At 37.9% G+C, this 18373-nt stretch overlaps 1 protein-coding gene across 3 annotated transcripts in view; it reads left to right on the top strand.

The window, feature by feature from the left end:
* Arhgap6 (Rho GTPase activating protein 6) overlaps positions 1 to 18373 on the top strand; it is a 501238-nt gene that overhangs the window by 323705 nt on the left and 159160 nt on the right. Inside the window, exon 1 of one of the 3 annotated variants that reach the window (XM_048446253.3) lies at positions 451 to 646. The exons of the other annotated variants lie outside the window; for them this stretch is intronic. Coding sequence (XP_048302210.2) covers positions 632 to 646 — 15 coding nt within the window. The 5' untranslated portion in view covers positions 451 to 631. Of the gene's footprint in view, positions 1 to 450; positions 647 to 18373 lie in introns of those variants that run through there. 3 annotated transcript variants of the gene reach the window in all.

The raw sequence follows: 18373 nt of genomic DNA, 5'->3' as shown, positions 1-18373 counted from the left end.
CATTATCATTGTTAGTGAAATATACTATTCTTTGCCATGGAGCATGTTGTTGTGTGGAGTTTCGGTGTTATTTTGGTGCAACGATTACCCAAACGTTTCCAGAAAAGAAAGGTGAGGATTGATTTGTCAATGCCTGAGGCCCTTCCCAACTTGTGGCTGAAAACCACGTTTGACAGTGAGTTGTTTGGGCCTCTAAAGGAATTTTCCCACAGAAAGGATGTTCTAACTGGCAGGCTCCCAGGACCGCCCACAAATTCATTTAACCATAACAGAGCTGACCAGCACTGTCAGGGCTAGAGTTAGTTTCCAAGTGGGAAGTCAGCCTAGTATTAATAGCACAGTTCCAGCTGAACTGCGGACCCAGTGGACTTCTGATGGGCCGGCCTGGGAACCGAGGCAGTCTTTGTAACACTTGCGGGAAATAGATTCCTTGGTGAGAATGGTGGGAAGTGAATACTGCAGTGGCCCCGAGGACCATGACTTCCCATTTTCCGTTTCCACTCTAATCATTACCAACTCCAGTATCCATTGCGGAGAGATCAGGATGACTCCTAAGGGACTCCTTCTCTCACCTTGAAGTCTAGAGAGCCTACTCTGTTGCTGATCTCATTGTGTTGGATTGACTGTTCCCATGTACAGGATATTTGTAAGTTGAGCGTTTGTAGGTCACCTGTATTTAATTATGTGGTATGGATGTTTCCTTTACAATAATATCTCTTTGTTTAGACAAAAAAAAATAGAATTTAAATCTGGTAGTGTTTTATATTTTTAAACTTCATTTTGACTTATTTCAGCTTAAATTGTTCGTGTGCTTCTTTAATGGTTTAACAGTATTATTCCTGTGCAAATAGAAAAAGGGTATGCACAGTTGCGCAAAAGGAACCATTCGCCTTATGTGGGAGGAACTTGGACAAGTGGCTGGTGTTCTCTCTCTCTCTCTCTCTCTCTCTCTCTCTCTTTCTCTCGCTCGCTCTGGTGTGTTGTTCATATTCAACATATGCTTTTAGAAACTAAAAGTTGTGTTTGTTCTTGGGACGCACTGTTTTACCTACTCATCTATAAATATTTTAGCTCATGTATAAAGGAGTATGAGAATTAAAAGCCTTTTTTTTCAAGGAGCGCTTCATTTTTATTTTGACTTTAGTAGTGCTGGGGACTGACACATGCTAGGCGAGTACTCTACCACTATGCCACATCCCTACCCTCAGTAGGTCTTTGACTTGTACTTAAATAATCAGCAGAATTATTTTTAAAGTGGCAACTGGTAAATCATTTTTATACGAGTTACAAGTAAATCCCTTTGTAATATAAGACTTGCATTAAAGTTGCTTTATAGGGTTCATGATAATGAAATATTTTTCCTTTTTTTCATGGTTGATGCATTGTGGAATTAATCCTGTCTGGGGAAATAAAAATGCATGAATTAATAAATGAATAATGAATTTAAAATATACATCACCTAAAGTGCTAAATTGTTGAGACTTCTCTTCGTGTTTCTAAAATACACATTTTTTTTTCTAGGACTCTATTTTGGGACATAGTCATAAACACAAAAGGACCATTTCAGCATGAAATTAAATTTGCCTTTAAAATATTTTATTTCTGAGCTCTGCCTCCCACACCATTCTTTTGAGGCCCGTGTTATCCCTATTTTACAAAACAAAACAGGAATACTAGGAGTTCTACAAGGATCTAAGGGCAATAAAGTTAGAGCACCAAACAATCAAAGCACTTGGCCTGTTCTTTCCAAATAGTTCATCCAGAGGAGGTGATGAAGTGTCAGAAATACTAAATTATCACCAAGACTCATAGGCTTGTTATGTCATTGGTTCAGTAAATGGTATATTATGTTCCTATGCTGAATCAGGTTACCGAGCTGGATCAAAGACTCTGCAGAACCTCTCATGGCATGATTTCTGGCTTGGAAACTTCCAGAAGAAACTACTACAGAGTCTTTGCCTCCAAGTCAGCATTTATTCCCCTTTCCCATGACTGGTGATGGGGTCTTTTCCCTTTTCCAGAATCTCAGACGGTTGAGAATGTAGTTCTCCTTTATATTTATGCTTCCCATCTTGGTGCGCCATGTTTTTGTTTCTGTGGGAAAATGTGTGTGGACTCACCACTTTGAAACCATCTTATACAGTTACAGAACTGAGGAGTGCCTGGGTTAGAAAATAGGAGTAGAAATCATTTAGGGCTCCTCCCAATCTCCATGATATTGACTAATCCCTGTGGTTGGGATAAGGGGAAATCCCTTCAGTCCTGAAGGCATTATGAAATAAGATACGAATTAATGAAGATGCATCTTCAAATGTGTATGGAAAATGGTCTTTTCTTCAGGTCATAAATATTCACCATTTCATTCACAAAAATGATGTTTCATAGAGTGTGCATCCTAAATTCTTTGTTTTTATTATGAGGCGAAATCTTTATCAGAGGAGGGCAGTCCATTTAACCTGTTTTCACGGCATGATATCTGGGCAGAATTCATTAATACTATAGTCAACACAGTTGTCATAAAAACAGGTATCAATTTCTTCTTGGAGCCCTGAGGGCAAGTGAAGTAGAAGTGAGGGAACTATTTTCTTGGCATCCCAAATTCTAACAAGTATTGTTTCCCCATTTCTCTTCTGTAATCTGAGTGTTGTGAGTACTGCTCTTTCACCTCTATGTTCACCTGCTCGATCGGGTGATACTGGTGTGTACAATAGGGGCGTTGAACATATATAAAGAAACGTGAACTTGAATTGAACTGCAGTAGCTGTTTCACCACAGTTTAAAGAAAATATGATTATGGTTACCTTAGCAACCGTAGCTCTGCACTTGCTTTGTTTTCTTACTTACTATTTTCTTATTTTAGTATCATTTGGAGGAGAAACAAGGGAAAATATCATTTAAAGTATCACTTTCAAATTATGATGTATTGAAGCAGCAAGAAATGATAAAATTTATATAGCTATAAAACTATCTCCTTTTCTTCAAATTTCCTGAAATGCTGGAACATGCAGATATACGAAGTGAAGGAAAAATGGACTATTAGTAAGTCAAAGGCTAAATACCCTTGCTCTCTATAGAGTTAATTAGTTTTAAAAGACTATGAAAAGAATTTATTTCATTGTATTTTTCTTGGGCATACAAGTATGGAATTTATTTTTCTTGGATGTGAGAAAGATTTTTGGTCAGTAAATTTTGTAATTACTTTTGCTTGTTATTCAGTACAAATGTATGTATACCCAAAATTGGTTTACTGTAGAAAAGTACCAGGTTGAAAGATTGTCAGTGATATTTAAATATTATTTTCTATGTTAGTTACTTTTCTCATCACTGGGACCAAAATACCTGATATAAACAACTTAAGAGAGGAAAGGGTTATTTTTATTTATTTATTTATTTAGTTAGTTAGTTAGTTAGTTCTTAGAGACAGGGTTTCTCTGTATAACATCCTTGACTGTCCTGGCACTCTGTTGACCAGGTTTTAGTAGACATTAGTTCTATTTGTCCGTGTTCAATGGCTTGTGTAGGTATTGTTTTTAGCAATGGTGCCTTGCCATCAGTTTCTGGAACGCAACCTATGGTTTTGGAAATCCCCTAAATTGTTTGAGGATTCCTCAGGGACCCTTTGGCCAACAACTCGATTAGATGTAACCCAATCCTGGAACTACAAGCTTCATGTAGTGAGAAGAGACTAGTTTGGGCTCAGTTAGCTCCCATTATCTCATGATTTCATTTAGATCGCCTCCATTTATGTACATATTTTAGAAAGCTTCTACTGTATTAGGTTTCCATACTACCCCTCAAATGGCCCTTAATTCATCCTCCTATCCCAACCTAACCCCATCAAACTATAGCTTATCTGTTCTATTTTCCTTTCCTAAAGAGACATATCTGTCTTCCCCAGTGCCTTACTCTATACCTAACTTTTGTGCTTCTATGGAATGTAGCTTGGTTGTCAATGACTTAACAGCTAATATCCACACATAAGTGAATACATCCCGTATTTCTCTTTCTGGGTCAGGGCGACCTCTCTTGGGATATTCTTTTTCTAGGTCCATCCATTTACCTGTGAATTTCATGATTTCATTTTTTTTAGCAGCTGAGTAGTACTCCATTGTTTAAATGCACGATATTTTCTGTGTCCATTCTCCTGCTGAGGGACATTTAGGTTCTTTGGAATTTCTATTATTAATGTAGGAGCAATGTACATGGTTGAGCAAATACCTTAATGTTAGAATGAAACATACTTTGGTTATATGACCGATGGTGGCATCACTGGACACTTCAGATTCAAAAAGTGATTTTGAACTATTAGTAATATGGGATGTCTTAGGGTTTCCTTTAGACTACATCTGCTTTTGTAAGGTAAAAGGTAATATTGGTTGTTTCTTATTCTTTATATTAAAAGCAAAATAAAGTTTAAATGTGTATAGCAGTTTGAAAGGTTATGACAAACCTGTATAGGCCCCTAAAGCCTTGGTCTTGTTACCAAACTGTTTCCTAATTCTTCTTACATATTAATATATCAAACTTTGCTATTTAATCTTCAAAGTTAGTTGAAAAAAATCATTTCTTGATTTTACGCACCACAGGCATGTGGTGATGACCAGGTTATTTTCAATCATTCCCAGACATTGACTAGAAATGTAGTCAGTGGGTCACAGTTGGGCAGCTCCTAATCAAGGAGAAAAGGGTTTTGGTGTGCTTAATCAGCCCACACCCCTTCCCCCCATAGAAGTATAGAGCTTCAGGCAAATGGATGGTTTGAAAACTTGTGCCTGAAAGGCTAGCCTCTCCCATTGCTTTTCGTGGAAAATGTTCCATTTGCTACCATACCTACTTGCTATTGGAGAAAATGCAGAGGCTGTGCAATTTCTTGACTTATTATATAGAAAGGCAGATTATTTTGCAATAAGATTCTTCATTTAACAACTGTTAGAATATATGAAAAAAATATAATTCTAAGATTTCTTTTAAGGATGGGAAAGTTAGAACAGTTCTTCGGTGTCAAAGACCCAGTGCCCTTCCTACATAAACCCACAACATAAATTGAGGAAGATAATATGAGATGAAACAACTTTGCCCCTATGAATTGTTCATTCCTATGGGGACCTATAGTCACTTTAAACCAATGAGGATAATTCCTTCTCCCTGTCGTATTTTCTTTTGAGTTTTATTCAAGCTAATTTCAATATTCTAAGTTTTAATCCAATATTATAATAAAAGAAGAAAAATAAAGGAAAACTAATAAAAAATCTGTGAATTTGTTATTCAGATTGAATAACAACTAACATTTGTTATTGTTTGCCTTGGGTATTTTTATGCTTTATTTTTAAAAAATATAGACACAGATGAAACCTTTGATAAGAAGTTTTCCTGTTGTGATAATTTATTCGGAGTCTGTTTTTTGTCTTTTCCACTTACCAACATTAATTGTTGAAAGCCAAAAGATGATAATTAATTATATTTCATATTTTTATATATTCAGAGTATCTTTGTTATTTAGTGTAACTGATTTGATATTACTTTGTATGACATTTTTCATCAAGGTCTAAATATTACCATGACCACCATGACCTCACACGCAAGGAAGCCTTTGAAAGCGCCCTGTATTTCCTCCATATTGGGGATGGCATGTTCCTTTATGACAGCGTGAATACTAATCATCCTAATTCATAATAAAGGGCTAAATGCAGCTTTTTCAAAATTTCCATGGCAACTTTAAAAAGATGCATTCTTTTCTTTGCTGCCTTTAACACAGTCATTAGTTTGTTGTTCGGATGCTTTCCAGAATGCTGTCTCTATTCATCCTGCGTGGCAGTTAAAATAAGTGGTATTACAACTATCTCCCACATAAGAAAATTGAGAGCACTATGGTGTCAGTACAGTTCTTGTCAATCTTAAATTCACCTTTGCACTTTTAACCAAGCTTTACAAAAGTACTATTCCTAAGCTCCACAGAGCTGATAAAAATCAACTGTGCTGAGCTAGATCATGAGCATCAGTATTTTTAAATGATTCTACTGCGAGACCAAGGTTGAAACCCCCAATGAATCGGTGGACCCTTGTCCACATCACTGAACCCTACAGTTCTCAACTAAAGGCCATTTTATCCCAGAAATATAAATTAATTGGACATTTTAATGTGGAAGGGAGATATAGACATCTATTAGGGAGAAGCCAGGGATGCTGCTAAGTATTCTCTTGTAGCACGCTTTTTCTTTTTGGCCACCAACAAGCTTCTACATCATGACATGAAGTCTTATTACTAGTTTTGCATGCTTGGCCTAGCTTAAACTCCTTTATGCCTACCTCTTTTAAATTAACCTTTTTCTCTTTATTCATCTTTCAGCTTTGGCTTTTTGCTTTTCTTTACTTCTGTAAATCTTACCTTCACTTCTTCCTCCAGTGTCTGTCTGTCTGGCAACTACCTGGCTTCTGGCCCCAGGTATGTCTCTCTCTCTCTCTCTCTCTCTCTCTCTCTCTCTCTCTCTCTCTCTCTCTATCTCTCTCTTTCTCCTCTTGTTCTTTTTTTCATTCTTCTACATTCCTCCTTCTATTCGTTCTCTCTGCCTGACAGCCCCACGTATTTTTTCTCTTGCCTAGCTATTGGCTGTTCAGCTGTGTATTAGAGCAATCAGGTGCTTTAGGCAGGAAAAGTGAAACAAATGCAACTCATCTTTACATAATTAAACACACATTCTTACACCATTAAACAAATGTAACACATCTTTGCCCAGTTAAAATAATATTCCACAACACCTTGAACATCATTGAATTATTTGGCCCCAAGACACTAGGATGCTGTGGCTGAGGAACTCTAATTTGGCTGATAGGTGATGGATTGAATTTTTCTAACTCTATATACAAATTAGTCATGATCTTATTGATGCTGCTAATGAAATGAATTTTAAACAGGCTACTCTTCAAATCTAAAATGTTTGCAATGACTGTGACTGTTCAGTTTATCAGGATTCATGTGATCTTATGTTATAGCCATGCAAGGATTATCATACATTTGCTTATTAAATTTTTGTTACCCTTGTCCAACTATCAAAAGTAACATAAAACAATAAAATAGACAAAGGCAGCAATATTAAGAACAAGGGTTTTCATTCTCAACACACACACACACACACACACATACACACAAATATGATTCTTTTAAAAGCTCCATTGAAAGCTCCTGTAGGTTTTGTAGAAACCACTGACTACTGGTCCTATTCTGAACATCCAGCCAGTGAATCTGGGTTGGATTTCAAAGATGTGTATTTCTACACTTTCTAGATAGGTATACACTCCAGGCTTAGAGACCAAACCTTGAGAATAAGTAATATAGAGAATGTATCACTATTAGATTTTTATGGGAATAATAATGCCAGGAAGCATTTGTGAACACTGAAAGTTAATGCAACACAAAACTCAGTTTATCAAAGTACACGAATGACTTGAAATATGATTCTTTAAAGGGAGTACAAAGGGCTCTGAAATGATAGGATTGTAATCCGAAAAAATCCTTTAGTATCAAGTGTTTGGCTCTGATTCTAAGAACAACTTGGGTTGCCTCATAAGTTTGGTGAAGAACAAATCTAGTATTGAAAATGGATGGCTTCCTGCCTTATGAAAAATGGAACAATGCTAGCTTAATGAGACACTTGCATTTCATTGTAAAAAATGTTACTTTCTATCATATTGAACGAGATTTGTACATATTATAAGTACTTCTTTAATTAAAAAATGATCCATGCAAAACCTCCCTAAGCTTTGAACTGATTAACATGTTACTTGTTAAAGGATATATGGTATAATTAAATTTCAAGGAAATGTTTTATTTCTTTTAAAAATCAAATATTAAATTTTTAATTAATTGAATTATTGGCTACAGTGGATGAATAATAGTAAAACATGAAGTCGGAAACGTGTATCCAGAATTTCAAAAACAAGTCAATGGGCCAATCACAATTAACGGACAACAGTGACTGTGAACGTTCTGTGAATGTGAGTTAGTGTCCTCAGATATCAGTCGTTGCATCGGCGACTTTTCTCGTTACTGAGACAAGGCACCCCATAAAAGACCATTTAGAAAGGAATGGCTTCCTTTCTCTCACAGTTTTGAGGTTACACTTTTTCATGGTGGAGAGGACACGGTGGTAAGTGTGGCTTTAGGTGAGGTGGCAGGAGTATGAAGTGACTGGTCACATTTTACTATTTGTTTAATCTGAGACTCCAGAATATGGCATGGGACCACCTGCATCCAGGGCTGCTCGTCTGTCCTCAGTTAAACCTTTCTTGAAGCAGACTTATAGACATAGGTGGAGGTAGCTTCTAGGTGATTATTCAGTAAATTAGTGCCCACCCATTATTCCTAAAGCAAGAAGAGTATGGAGGATGCTATAGTTTATTTTTATCTCTGATTCTGAATGCTTTATAAATCCCCCAATAATGATAGTTTTGTCACTTCTTTTTACAATTTTGCATTTCTTCGTCAATATCAAGTAACAGTTATGTTTTGTCAGATCTTATTTATACAACTGCGATGGTTGAGTCCTATAAAAGTTCATATATTAGAAGTTTAATTCCTACATTTGCATATCAATGATATTTGGAGCTAGACTACCATAGCATTAATGTCTTTAAAGAAGAAAATGAAAGACCTCAGATGAACCAAATCTCTTGCAATGGTAACCATGAGTGAAGTAAATCTGATTCTTTATAACTTACCCCGTTTCAGGTGCTGTATCATAGAAACAGAAAAGGCACTAACTATAGGTAATTAAGAAGTCTATGTATTTCTACAGTTCATTAATTTGAAATTATACATTACAATCTAATTTAAAGTTAGGATCAGGAGCAAAAGAGGTAGTTCGGGGATTAAGAGCATTTGTTGTTCTTGCTGAGGGCCTGGATTTAACTCTCAGCACCCATGTGTTAGTTCACAATCATCCTTAGCTTCAGTTACGGAGTACCTAGCACTGTTTTTGACCTTTACAGGCATCAGACATACACATGATGCACATTTATACCTGCTGACAAAACACTCATATATGTAAAATAAATAAAAAAAGGATCAGTGGACCTCAACCCTACACAAAGAACTACAGACAACTAAAAAATGCTGAAAGTAGGAAAAATAATCTTTCCCAGGAGAAAACACAGCAATTGGCATCCAATACTAAATTCTCAGCCCTGAAAACATTGCGTGTGTGCACGCACGTGAGCGTGTGTGTGTGTGTGTGTGTGTGTGTGTAATGCTTACTGACAAAGTATGTTATATTTAGGAATAAATAAGCATATACATATATACATATAACAACAATTAGTGGAAAAAGAGGCCATGAATTTAAAAGAGAGCAAGGAGAAGTGTATGGGAGAGTTGGAAGGGGAAAAAAGTGAAGATATATTGAAATTATATTCTCAAAAAAATAAAAGAAGTAATAAAAAAGAAACACACAGAAATAAATCTTTAAAAATTAATAAAACTAAAGTTAGTATCATTGTAGAGATGACCCAAATTATACTGCCCACTGTGAAAACTTTTAGCCATAAGTTTAGGAGTTGACAATAAATCAACTACCAAAAGAATTTTGACACCTAACTGAGCCTTTCTGCTGTGTTGATGCTGACATAAATGACAGTCGTCAAGAAGACTCCCAAAGAAGAAGTAAATGACACTGTATTTCAAAATATGGTGTAAAATTTGAACTGCTCGGAGAAGTTAAATATTAGAATTAAAAAAAAAAAAAGCAAGTGCCTGTGAGTGCCGTTCTACTCCTGTGTGTTTAAGAGCAAGCCCAGAGGTTGCTATGACATTACTTGTGCGTGCATGGCAACGGAGTGAACTGAGTGATTCAGCTTGATAAAAGAGGAAATTAGCTCACCATTTCCCTTTCCCTAAATCAGAGTCAGATACCCAAATATTTCATTCTGAAATGGTATATCCATCAACATGTTCTAATGGATGAAAGTCAGTCGTGGGGGTGGGTGGGAGAAAATCATAAGATGAAATGTGTATATCATGTGCTTGCCACAGACAATGCAACTTGTGTTTAAAGAATCTAATACCTCCACATCCTTCTTTTCCCTGATAGGATGGGGTTTCTCAGTGGCATATGTTGGGTGAATATACAGGGATGAGTAATACTTTGGCAAAAGACAGCAATCTATCAGCCCATATAACTTTGTTCTAATGAAAGTTGATCGTAATGAAAAAAAAAACCCACTGTTCGGCTATGAAACTCTAATTCCCTGTGTGTAACAGCCCTCCGGGGAAAGGGTAGATTTTGCCAGCATAATATGTGAAGTTTAGTCATTAGCAACCACACAAAGCAGAGGTCAGCTGTGGGTGTATCTGTGGGAGGCACCGTTATGAAATCAACCAACAGCCACTGCAGCAGTGAGGTGATCCAACACACAGAGCCAAATGTCACAAATAAATGCTGACATTTTATCACATGACAATTTTCAATATTATTTTTACCACTGTGCCTTTTCTTACAATGTTTATCTTCCACGTCTTTATTTTGTTTCCCATTTCCTTTCTTTTGAATAATAAATGAAAAATGGGGAAGTAAGGTTTGAGTCAGTACTCGACCATGAACACAGGAAGTTAACTAAATCCACCCCCATACCCTTCTCCCCCACAAAACATGCAAAAACAAAACCGATGAACCTAGATTTGTTTGGGGTTGACGTTGACATGAGTTTGAAAATCATAACAGTTTTATTTGTTTTTAAAATTGAGCTTTTTGAAGAGTACAATTCCATGATTTTTAAAGAAAATTTTACTACATTCTCTTTGTGTGTGTGTGTGTGTGTGTGTGTGTGTGTGTGTGTGTGTGTGCATGTGTGTGTATACATTGGGTTGATGTGGAAGGTTAAAAAACAACTTGTGTGATATGGTTCTCTACTTCTACCACATAGGTTCCATAGAGTCATCTCAGCTCAGTTCATCTAGCTTGGAGGCAATTGCTGAACCATCTAACTAGCCCATTCTATGATTTTAATAAATACGTAAAATTGGTACTGCTCACTACCAATACCAATCAGGGGGCTCTATCATAGAATCCAGATTTCCTCATGATGCCTCTATTATCAACCCTTACCCTTTTAGGGCCCCTGGCAATCACTGAGATGCTAGAATGATCTTAAAATATCCTTCACTGGGGCTGGAGAGATGGTGGAGCTGTTAAGAACACTGCCTGCTCTTCCCAAGGTCCTGAGTTTCATTCCCAGCAACTACGTGGTGGCTCATAACCATCTGTATTGAGATCTTGTGCCCTCTTCTGACCTCAAGGGGCATATGCAGGCAGAACACTGTATACATAGCAAATAAATCTTAAAAAAAGGGGTGGAGTGCTAGAGAGATTGTTCAGAGATTAAAAGTACTGGCTGCTGACTGCTCTTCCAGAGGTCCTGAGTTCAGTTCCCCAAAACCACATGGTGGCTCACAACCAATCTATAATAAGATCTGGTGCATACTTGCAGACAGAACACTGTATACATAATAAATAAATAAATCTTAAAAATATTTTTAAAATAGCTTTAACTATCTTCCTTATGTGATAGCTGTTCACTCTGCTATATGCAGGTCTAGAGAAGAAAATAAAATCAAGAAATAAGACACAAACCAAATTAAATCAGTAGTTTCACATTGTAGTAAAAGGTGTATAAAAATCAGGCAGATTTCTATGATAACATATTAGAAGGCAAACTCTAATTTAGATAGTATTAGAAATGGTTCCTCTAGAGTGTCCTTTAATTGGAGAACCAAAGGATGGCAAAGAGTCAACATGAAAAGTTGACAGCATGAAACAGTCATTGCAGGTAGAGGAAACAGAAAGCCAAACAGAGTTAGTGTTCTCCTGAGAGATGATAACAATGGCATCGGGTGTTGTGGACAAACAGGCACAGAATACATAAAGTGTATACAACATTATGCTGTTGCAGGAAGATCATTTTGTTGAATTCAGATGAGCATCTGATTGGGATGGTTTGATAGGTATTTTTACGTATTTGTATACATTAGTTTTGAAACATTGTCATAAAATACATGATACAGGCTAGTTAAGGTAGCGAGTCTTAATTTGGTTCTTGGTTCTGGGGGTTCAAGTGCAAAAATGGTTTGCCTATTTCTTTCGCCTACCCAAGCTAGCACACAATGACAAGAGTATGCAACAAAGCAAACTACTCACATCTGCAATTGGAGCACAAAAGAAACAGATTTCGGTCTGGCAATCCCTCTTGAAGACGTATCCCCAATGACCAAATGACTTTCACCTCTTAAAGGTTCTTTGCACTCTCCAGCTAGGATATGAATCTTTTCTTAATAGGTTTTGGGAACAGTATCCATACCCAATATACATTAGTGTAGAAAACTCTAATATAGGGAATCCAGAATGAATACAAACCTTTGAATTCAGTATGAATAGAGGATTGGATTTGAACAACTGTGGAGCTGGCGAAGAAACAACTTTTAAATGTTATTTTAAAAGTAGAAAACTACAAGCCAAGCATGATGCACAATCCTTCCCCAATTGGCCACACACCCTGAAAGTCTTATCCAGCAGGGGTAAGGACTTCTCAGTAGCATAAATGAAATATCAGCTTTAGTCTTCTCTTGCCTATGTGTATGTACCCTAGCCCTTCCCCCAGACCATGTGCAGAGTTGCCAGGTGGTAAGGAGCAGCTGGATACTCAGAAGGCAATATCATGCCCAATCCATCCTTCTATGCAAGAATAAACTGTAAACAAGCCCAGCTAGGGTGATATTTTGAAAGGAAGCACAACCCTAAAATGGCAGTAGCTTGGCTCACCTGAGGACAGTCACTCATGACAATCAATGTTGTAGCTCAGATGAATGCTGCCTGGCTGGAAACTGAAATAGCAAAATTGAAACAAACTACCGCAAATATCCGTCCTAATTCTCTTGGGTGGAATCATTTGAGGCTCCCATTTTTTATCTGCTAAAAAAATGATCATAGTAAGCATTTCACTCCATTCAAAAAAAAAAAAAAGTATGTCCGCCTATCTGCCTTTTCAGAAAAAATGGCTAGTGGCATAATTTCCTGGTGGTTTGCAACTTGAAAAGTCTGCAGAAGACAGGGGATATCCTTTAAGCCCTCTTAATTTTGTGACTGATCAAAATATTCTTATTTCTGTCTGTGCTTGAACAATATCTTGGACAAGAGAGTGCCAACATCATCTAATTTTCTTCTCCTATGTTCGGTGACTATTGAAAGAGAAAGGAAAATACCTTTGAAGTTGGGGTAATTGTCTAGACAGTCCTAAAATATCTACTCCCAGGTGCACAGGAAGCTGTAAAATGCAGACAAAGCATTAGAGTCCTTTGCCAAAAATTCACTTTAATTCTTGCACAAATTTTAAAGGAGATAATATCCAAAAGGTAGAATTCTAATAATTATGATCAGCGGTTACATTCAGTTATCACCACTTTCTTCACATGGAAGTATTCTGTGTTCTAAATGAAACTGTAAAATTATTTTTTAGATAATTGTCATCTTTCCTTGGACTTTAAATAGTCCAGAGTTGAACATTTAGCTGGATGACAGACTCATAAGCAGTTACAAGGATCGAAGCTCTCCCCAGTGTTGCCCCAAGTCCAGCCACACAGACTATCAGTGACTTCCTGCTGCTGGTCCATCCTCCACTCATAAGCTACTTGCGGTGTAATTCTATATTGTCTACATTTTGTTCTCTTGCCTTATGTTTGCTAGCAGCAGGGAAATGTTGCACATTGAGATGAATAAATATATCCTTACATCTAAGACTCCTGAGTACTAAAATAAATGTCATGGAAAGCTGTGAATGGAATATATAAAAAGGGAACTGGATAATTTGAGTTTATTCGAAGAAGGCCTGTTTCTGAGAGAGGGATCTGAGAGGAGCATTTTCATGAGAATGGAAGCCGCATAATAAGGGTCACTGGGTATGAACATGGAGTTTCATTCTTGAAAAGCGCTGAAGCTAAGTTTTTAAATTTTACTAAAGGAAGTAAAGGGAAAAGATTAGGGTGAGACAGTAATTGCATCACTTGAATTATTTTTAGGTATTCCCTAAAAATTGCTCATTTTTAGGTACTCCTCCTCCATTGGTTGAGCAATTTGCTCAGTTTTATTGGTTGTTTGCACGTAGCTTCATAGTTAACTTTTAAATATGTAAAGGAAGTTAAGGCTATGATTTCTCTATTCAGTTCCACTTACCTAAGGAAGCCAAATCAACAAATAATTTATGAGCTGTCTTAACCCATGGGACCGTTGGATGAAGTGAGATGCCAGTATTAGACTGAAAGAGCCTCTTTAGTCTAACTTTGGGTCTTGCAAGCTAACAGAGCAGAAGAGTAACATGCAGTAAATATGTACAGTAACATACATTAAATCAGTAGCAGAAATACTGACTTCACACAGAGGATTTTAGTTATCCATATGCCATCAGTGTAAAGCAAAAATGCTGGACAAAACCCAACTGTTTTATAGGAAGAGGAATTTATTTTGGTTCATGATTTGAAGAGATCTAGTTCTGTATGGCTGAGAAGTCATGGTAGCTAGAGGGGCTTCTAGCTATGGCAGGAGAAGTATGGAGCTACCTGCTCACACCTCGGTGGATTAGGAAGCAAAGCGCAAAGAGGTGAATGTGAAAACACATTAGTTTTCTCTTTTTTTTTCCATTTTATTCATTCAGGACTTCAGCTCATTTATGTGACTTTCTCCCTTCAGTTAATGCTCTACACACACACACACACACACACACACACACACACACACACACACACACACACGGGGGGGGGAGGAGTCTACGTCAGTCCAATCAATTTGACTATGAAAATTAACCATCACAGTACTTGACTCAATGCCTTGATACTGCAGCTTCTAGAGTCATGGGTTTCTTTTGCATATCTTAAGCATGGATTGCTCATTTATTCTGAACAGTCAATTCATTATTCATTTCTTTTACTTGTTTTATTTAACAAACTTATAAATTCAGAACAAGTGCCAGAAATTATTCTAAGAGCTGCATACTGGAGCTTTTGTGTTAGCTCATTTTTATCCTCAGAACAAATCTGTATTAATTATAGATTACAGGTCAGGAATCAAAGACTCAGAAAGCATGGGCTCCTTTCTCAAAGTCCTTTCAAGATCAGTTTGCGGATGGCAGGTTTTCTGACCATATATTCCTGTGTGTTTGACTAGAGCCCTAAGGCAGACTGCCTGGCAAAGCTGAGTCAGGAAACAAAAGCGATGCTTCTGACATACTGACAGTATCCACTGGTTTCATGCCTTCTCTGTGTCCTTTTAGAAAACATTCTTTAGGTGAAAACCATGCTTAACACATCATGACAGAAGATGCAAGCATGTTCATGGTATGTGAAAAAATGAGAACTGTTCACAAAGGAGGCAAATGGGCCCAAACTGGCACAGATGAAGCATTTAGGGAAGAGCAAACAAAGGAGGGCTTTTCTCCAGCTGGGGAAATGACAAGAGGACTGGGGAATGCTGTCTTCGAGGGATAGTGTTGGAATTGGTGTTGGAATAGACTCAAGAGAGGCAGCGCTGAGATGTGGGAGGAAGTCACAGCTAGTTGGCCTAATTGGTTCCTCTTCCTGCAAGCGTTTGTGTGATCTACAGTGGGAGAGTAGGGCAGTGGATGAAATGGGAACAAGTTATGTTGGGGGAGAGCCTTGGGAAAAGAGATAAATCCTAAGAGAGATCATGCTAAATCCATGGTACTCTGTGAAACACTGAGTTTTCCTTTCCTTTCCTTTCCTTTCTTTCCTTTCCTTTCTTTCCTTTCCTTTCTTTTTTCTTTTTTTAAATTAAACATTACATTTTATTTTATTTTATTATTAAAAATTTCCACCTCCTCCCACTTCCCTCCCCCTCCCCCACTTCTCCTCCTCCTCCCTCTCCAGTCCAAAGAGCAGTCAGGGTTCCCTGCCCTGTGGGAAGTCCAAGGTCCTCCCCCCTCCATCCAGGTCTAGGAAGGTGAGCATCCAAACAAACTAGGCTCCCACAAAGCCAGTACATGCAGTAGAATCAAAACCCAGTACCATTGTCCTTGGCTTCTCAGTCAGCCCTCATTGTCAGCCATGTTCAGAGAGTCCGGTTTGGTTACATGCTCCATCAGTCCCAGTCCAGCTGGCCTTGGTGAGTTCCCATTAGACCAGCCCAGCCGTCTCAGTGGGTGGGTGCACCCTCCTGGTCCTGACTTCCTTGCTCATGTTCTCCCTCCTTCTGCTCCTCATTTGGACCTTGGGAGCTCAGTCCAGTGCTCCAATGTGGGTCTCTATCTCTATCTCCATCCATCGCCCGATGAAGGTTCTATGGTGATATGCAAGATATTCATCAGTGTGGCTATGGGACAAGGCCAGTTCAGGGGCCCTCTTTTCAGCTGCCCAAGGAACAAAGTGGGGACCTCTCCTTGGACCTGGGATCCCCTCTAGAGTCAAGTCTCTTGCCAACCTTAAAATGGCTTTCTTAATTAAAATATATACTTCCCTGCTCCCATATACACCCTTCTTCCATCCCAACTGTCCCTTCTTTTTTTATTTTTTCTTCCTTCCTTTCTTTCTTTTTTTTTGAGTGTCCTTGTATACCCTGAAGAACTGCTGCAAATTTATAAGTAGAGAAATGGCCCCATGAAAATTCTGATGCAAAAAGATGATCTTGGCAGGGAACAGTAGTGAAATAGACAAGGGGAGACCTTTGTCAGGAAATGTGCTTGCTACATGGGTTTTGGAAAACCTTTCAAAGCTTTTTCTTTGAAAAATAAGTATATGTCTAAAGGTGTAAATCAATGATAGGGTGTCTGCCTAGTGCGCATGAGGTCCTGGAGTTCATCTATCACCCCCCCACACACACACAAATGACACATTAAGTTATCACATAGCCCAACAATCTCACTGCTCAGCATATACGTAAAATAAGGAATTCTCCCCCTTGGTACATCTTTCAAAAACACTAGAAAGCAGGTAATCAGAAGGTGCTTCTATGTGAATACTCATTTCTTGTCTTTGTTGGTTATAAGTTAGAAATTGAAAACAGCTTACATGCCCACCAGTGGAATAATGCCTATCCATACAGTGAACTATTACTTGGCAATAATAAGGGAGTTGAGCACTGTACATCATATAACTTGCACAGACCCCTGAATACATTCTGCTAACTGAAAGAAGTCAGACAGTAAAGGTCACTTGCTCCATTTGTAAGAAACATCCAGAACAGGCAAATTGCTAGAGACAAAAAGAAAGTTAGTGATTACCAGGAACTGGGGTTAGAGACTGGGTAAAACCTTATTAATGGGAACTAGGATCTCCTTTTTTTTGAGACAGGGTTTCTCTGTAGCTTTGGAGCCTGTCCTAGAACTAGATCTTGTAGACCAGGATGGCCTTGAACTCACAGAGATCTGCCTGCCTCTGCCTCTCAAGTGCTGGGATTAAAGGTGTGTGCCACCACTACCCAGAAGATGATAAACAATTCTGTAAAAATGACGATCTTACCAAAAGCAGTCTAGAGATTCAATGCAATGCCCATCAAAATCCCAGCAAATTTTTTCACAGACCTCAAAAGAACAATACTCAACTTCATATGGAAAAACAAAAACAAAAACAAAAAACCCAGGATAGCTAAAACAATCCTGTACAATAAAAGAATTTCTGGAAGCATCACAATCCCTGACTTCAAACTACTGAGCTACAGTACTGAAAAGAGTCTGGTATTGGCATAAAAACAGACAGGAGGACCAATGGAACTGAATAGAAGACCCAAATATTAATCCACACACTTTCAAACACCTGATTTTTGGCAAAGGAGCAAAAAATATCAAATGGAAAAAAGCATATTTGACAAATGGTGCTGGCATAACTGGAAATCAACATGTAGAAGAATGAAAATAGATCCATGTCTATCACCATGCACAAAAATCAACTCCAAATGGGTCAAACACCTCAACATAAAGCCAGCCACACTGAACCTTTTAGAGGAGAAAGTGGGAAATACACTTAAACACATTGACACAGGAGACCACTTCCTAAATAGAACCTCAGGAGCACAGACACTGAGAAAAACAATTAATAAATGGGACTTCCTGAAACTGAGAAGCTTCTGTAAAGCAAAAGACATGTTCAACAAGAGAAAACAATAGCCTAGAGAATGGGAAAAGATCTTCACCAGCCCCACATCAGACAGAGGTCTGATCTCCAAAACATACGAAGAACTCAAGAAATTAGTCATCAAAAGAACAAATAATCCAATAAAAATGGAGTACAGACCTAAATAGAGAACTCTCAACAGAGGAATCTAAAATGGCTGAAAGACACTTAAGGAAATACTCATCATCCTTAGTCATCAGAGAAATGCAAATCAAA

This window comes from Myodes glareolus, chromosome X (genome assembly GCF_982192425.1).
Source record: "Myodes glareolus chromosome X, mMyoGla1.1, whole genome shotgun sequence".
In the NCBI taxonomy this organism is placed as follows: domain Eukaryota; kingdom Metazoa; phylum Chordata; class Mammalia; order Rodentia; family Cricetidae; genus Myodes; species Myodes glareolus.
This window is presented reverse-complemented; position numbering and strand designations above follow the sequence as displayed.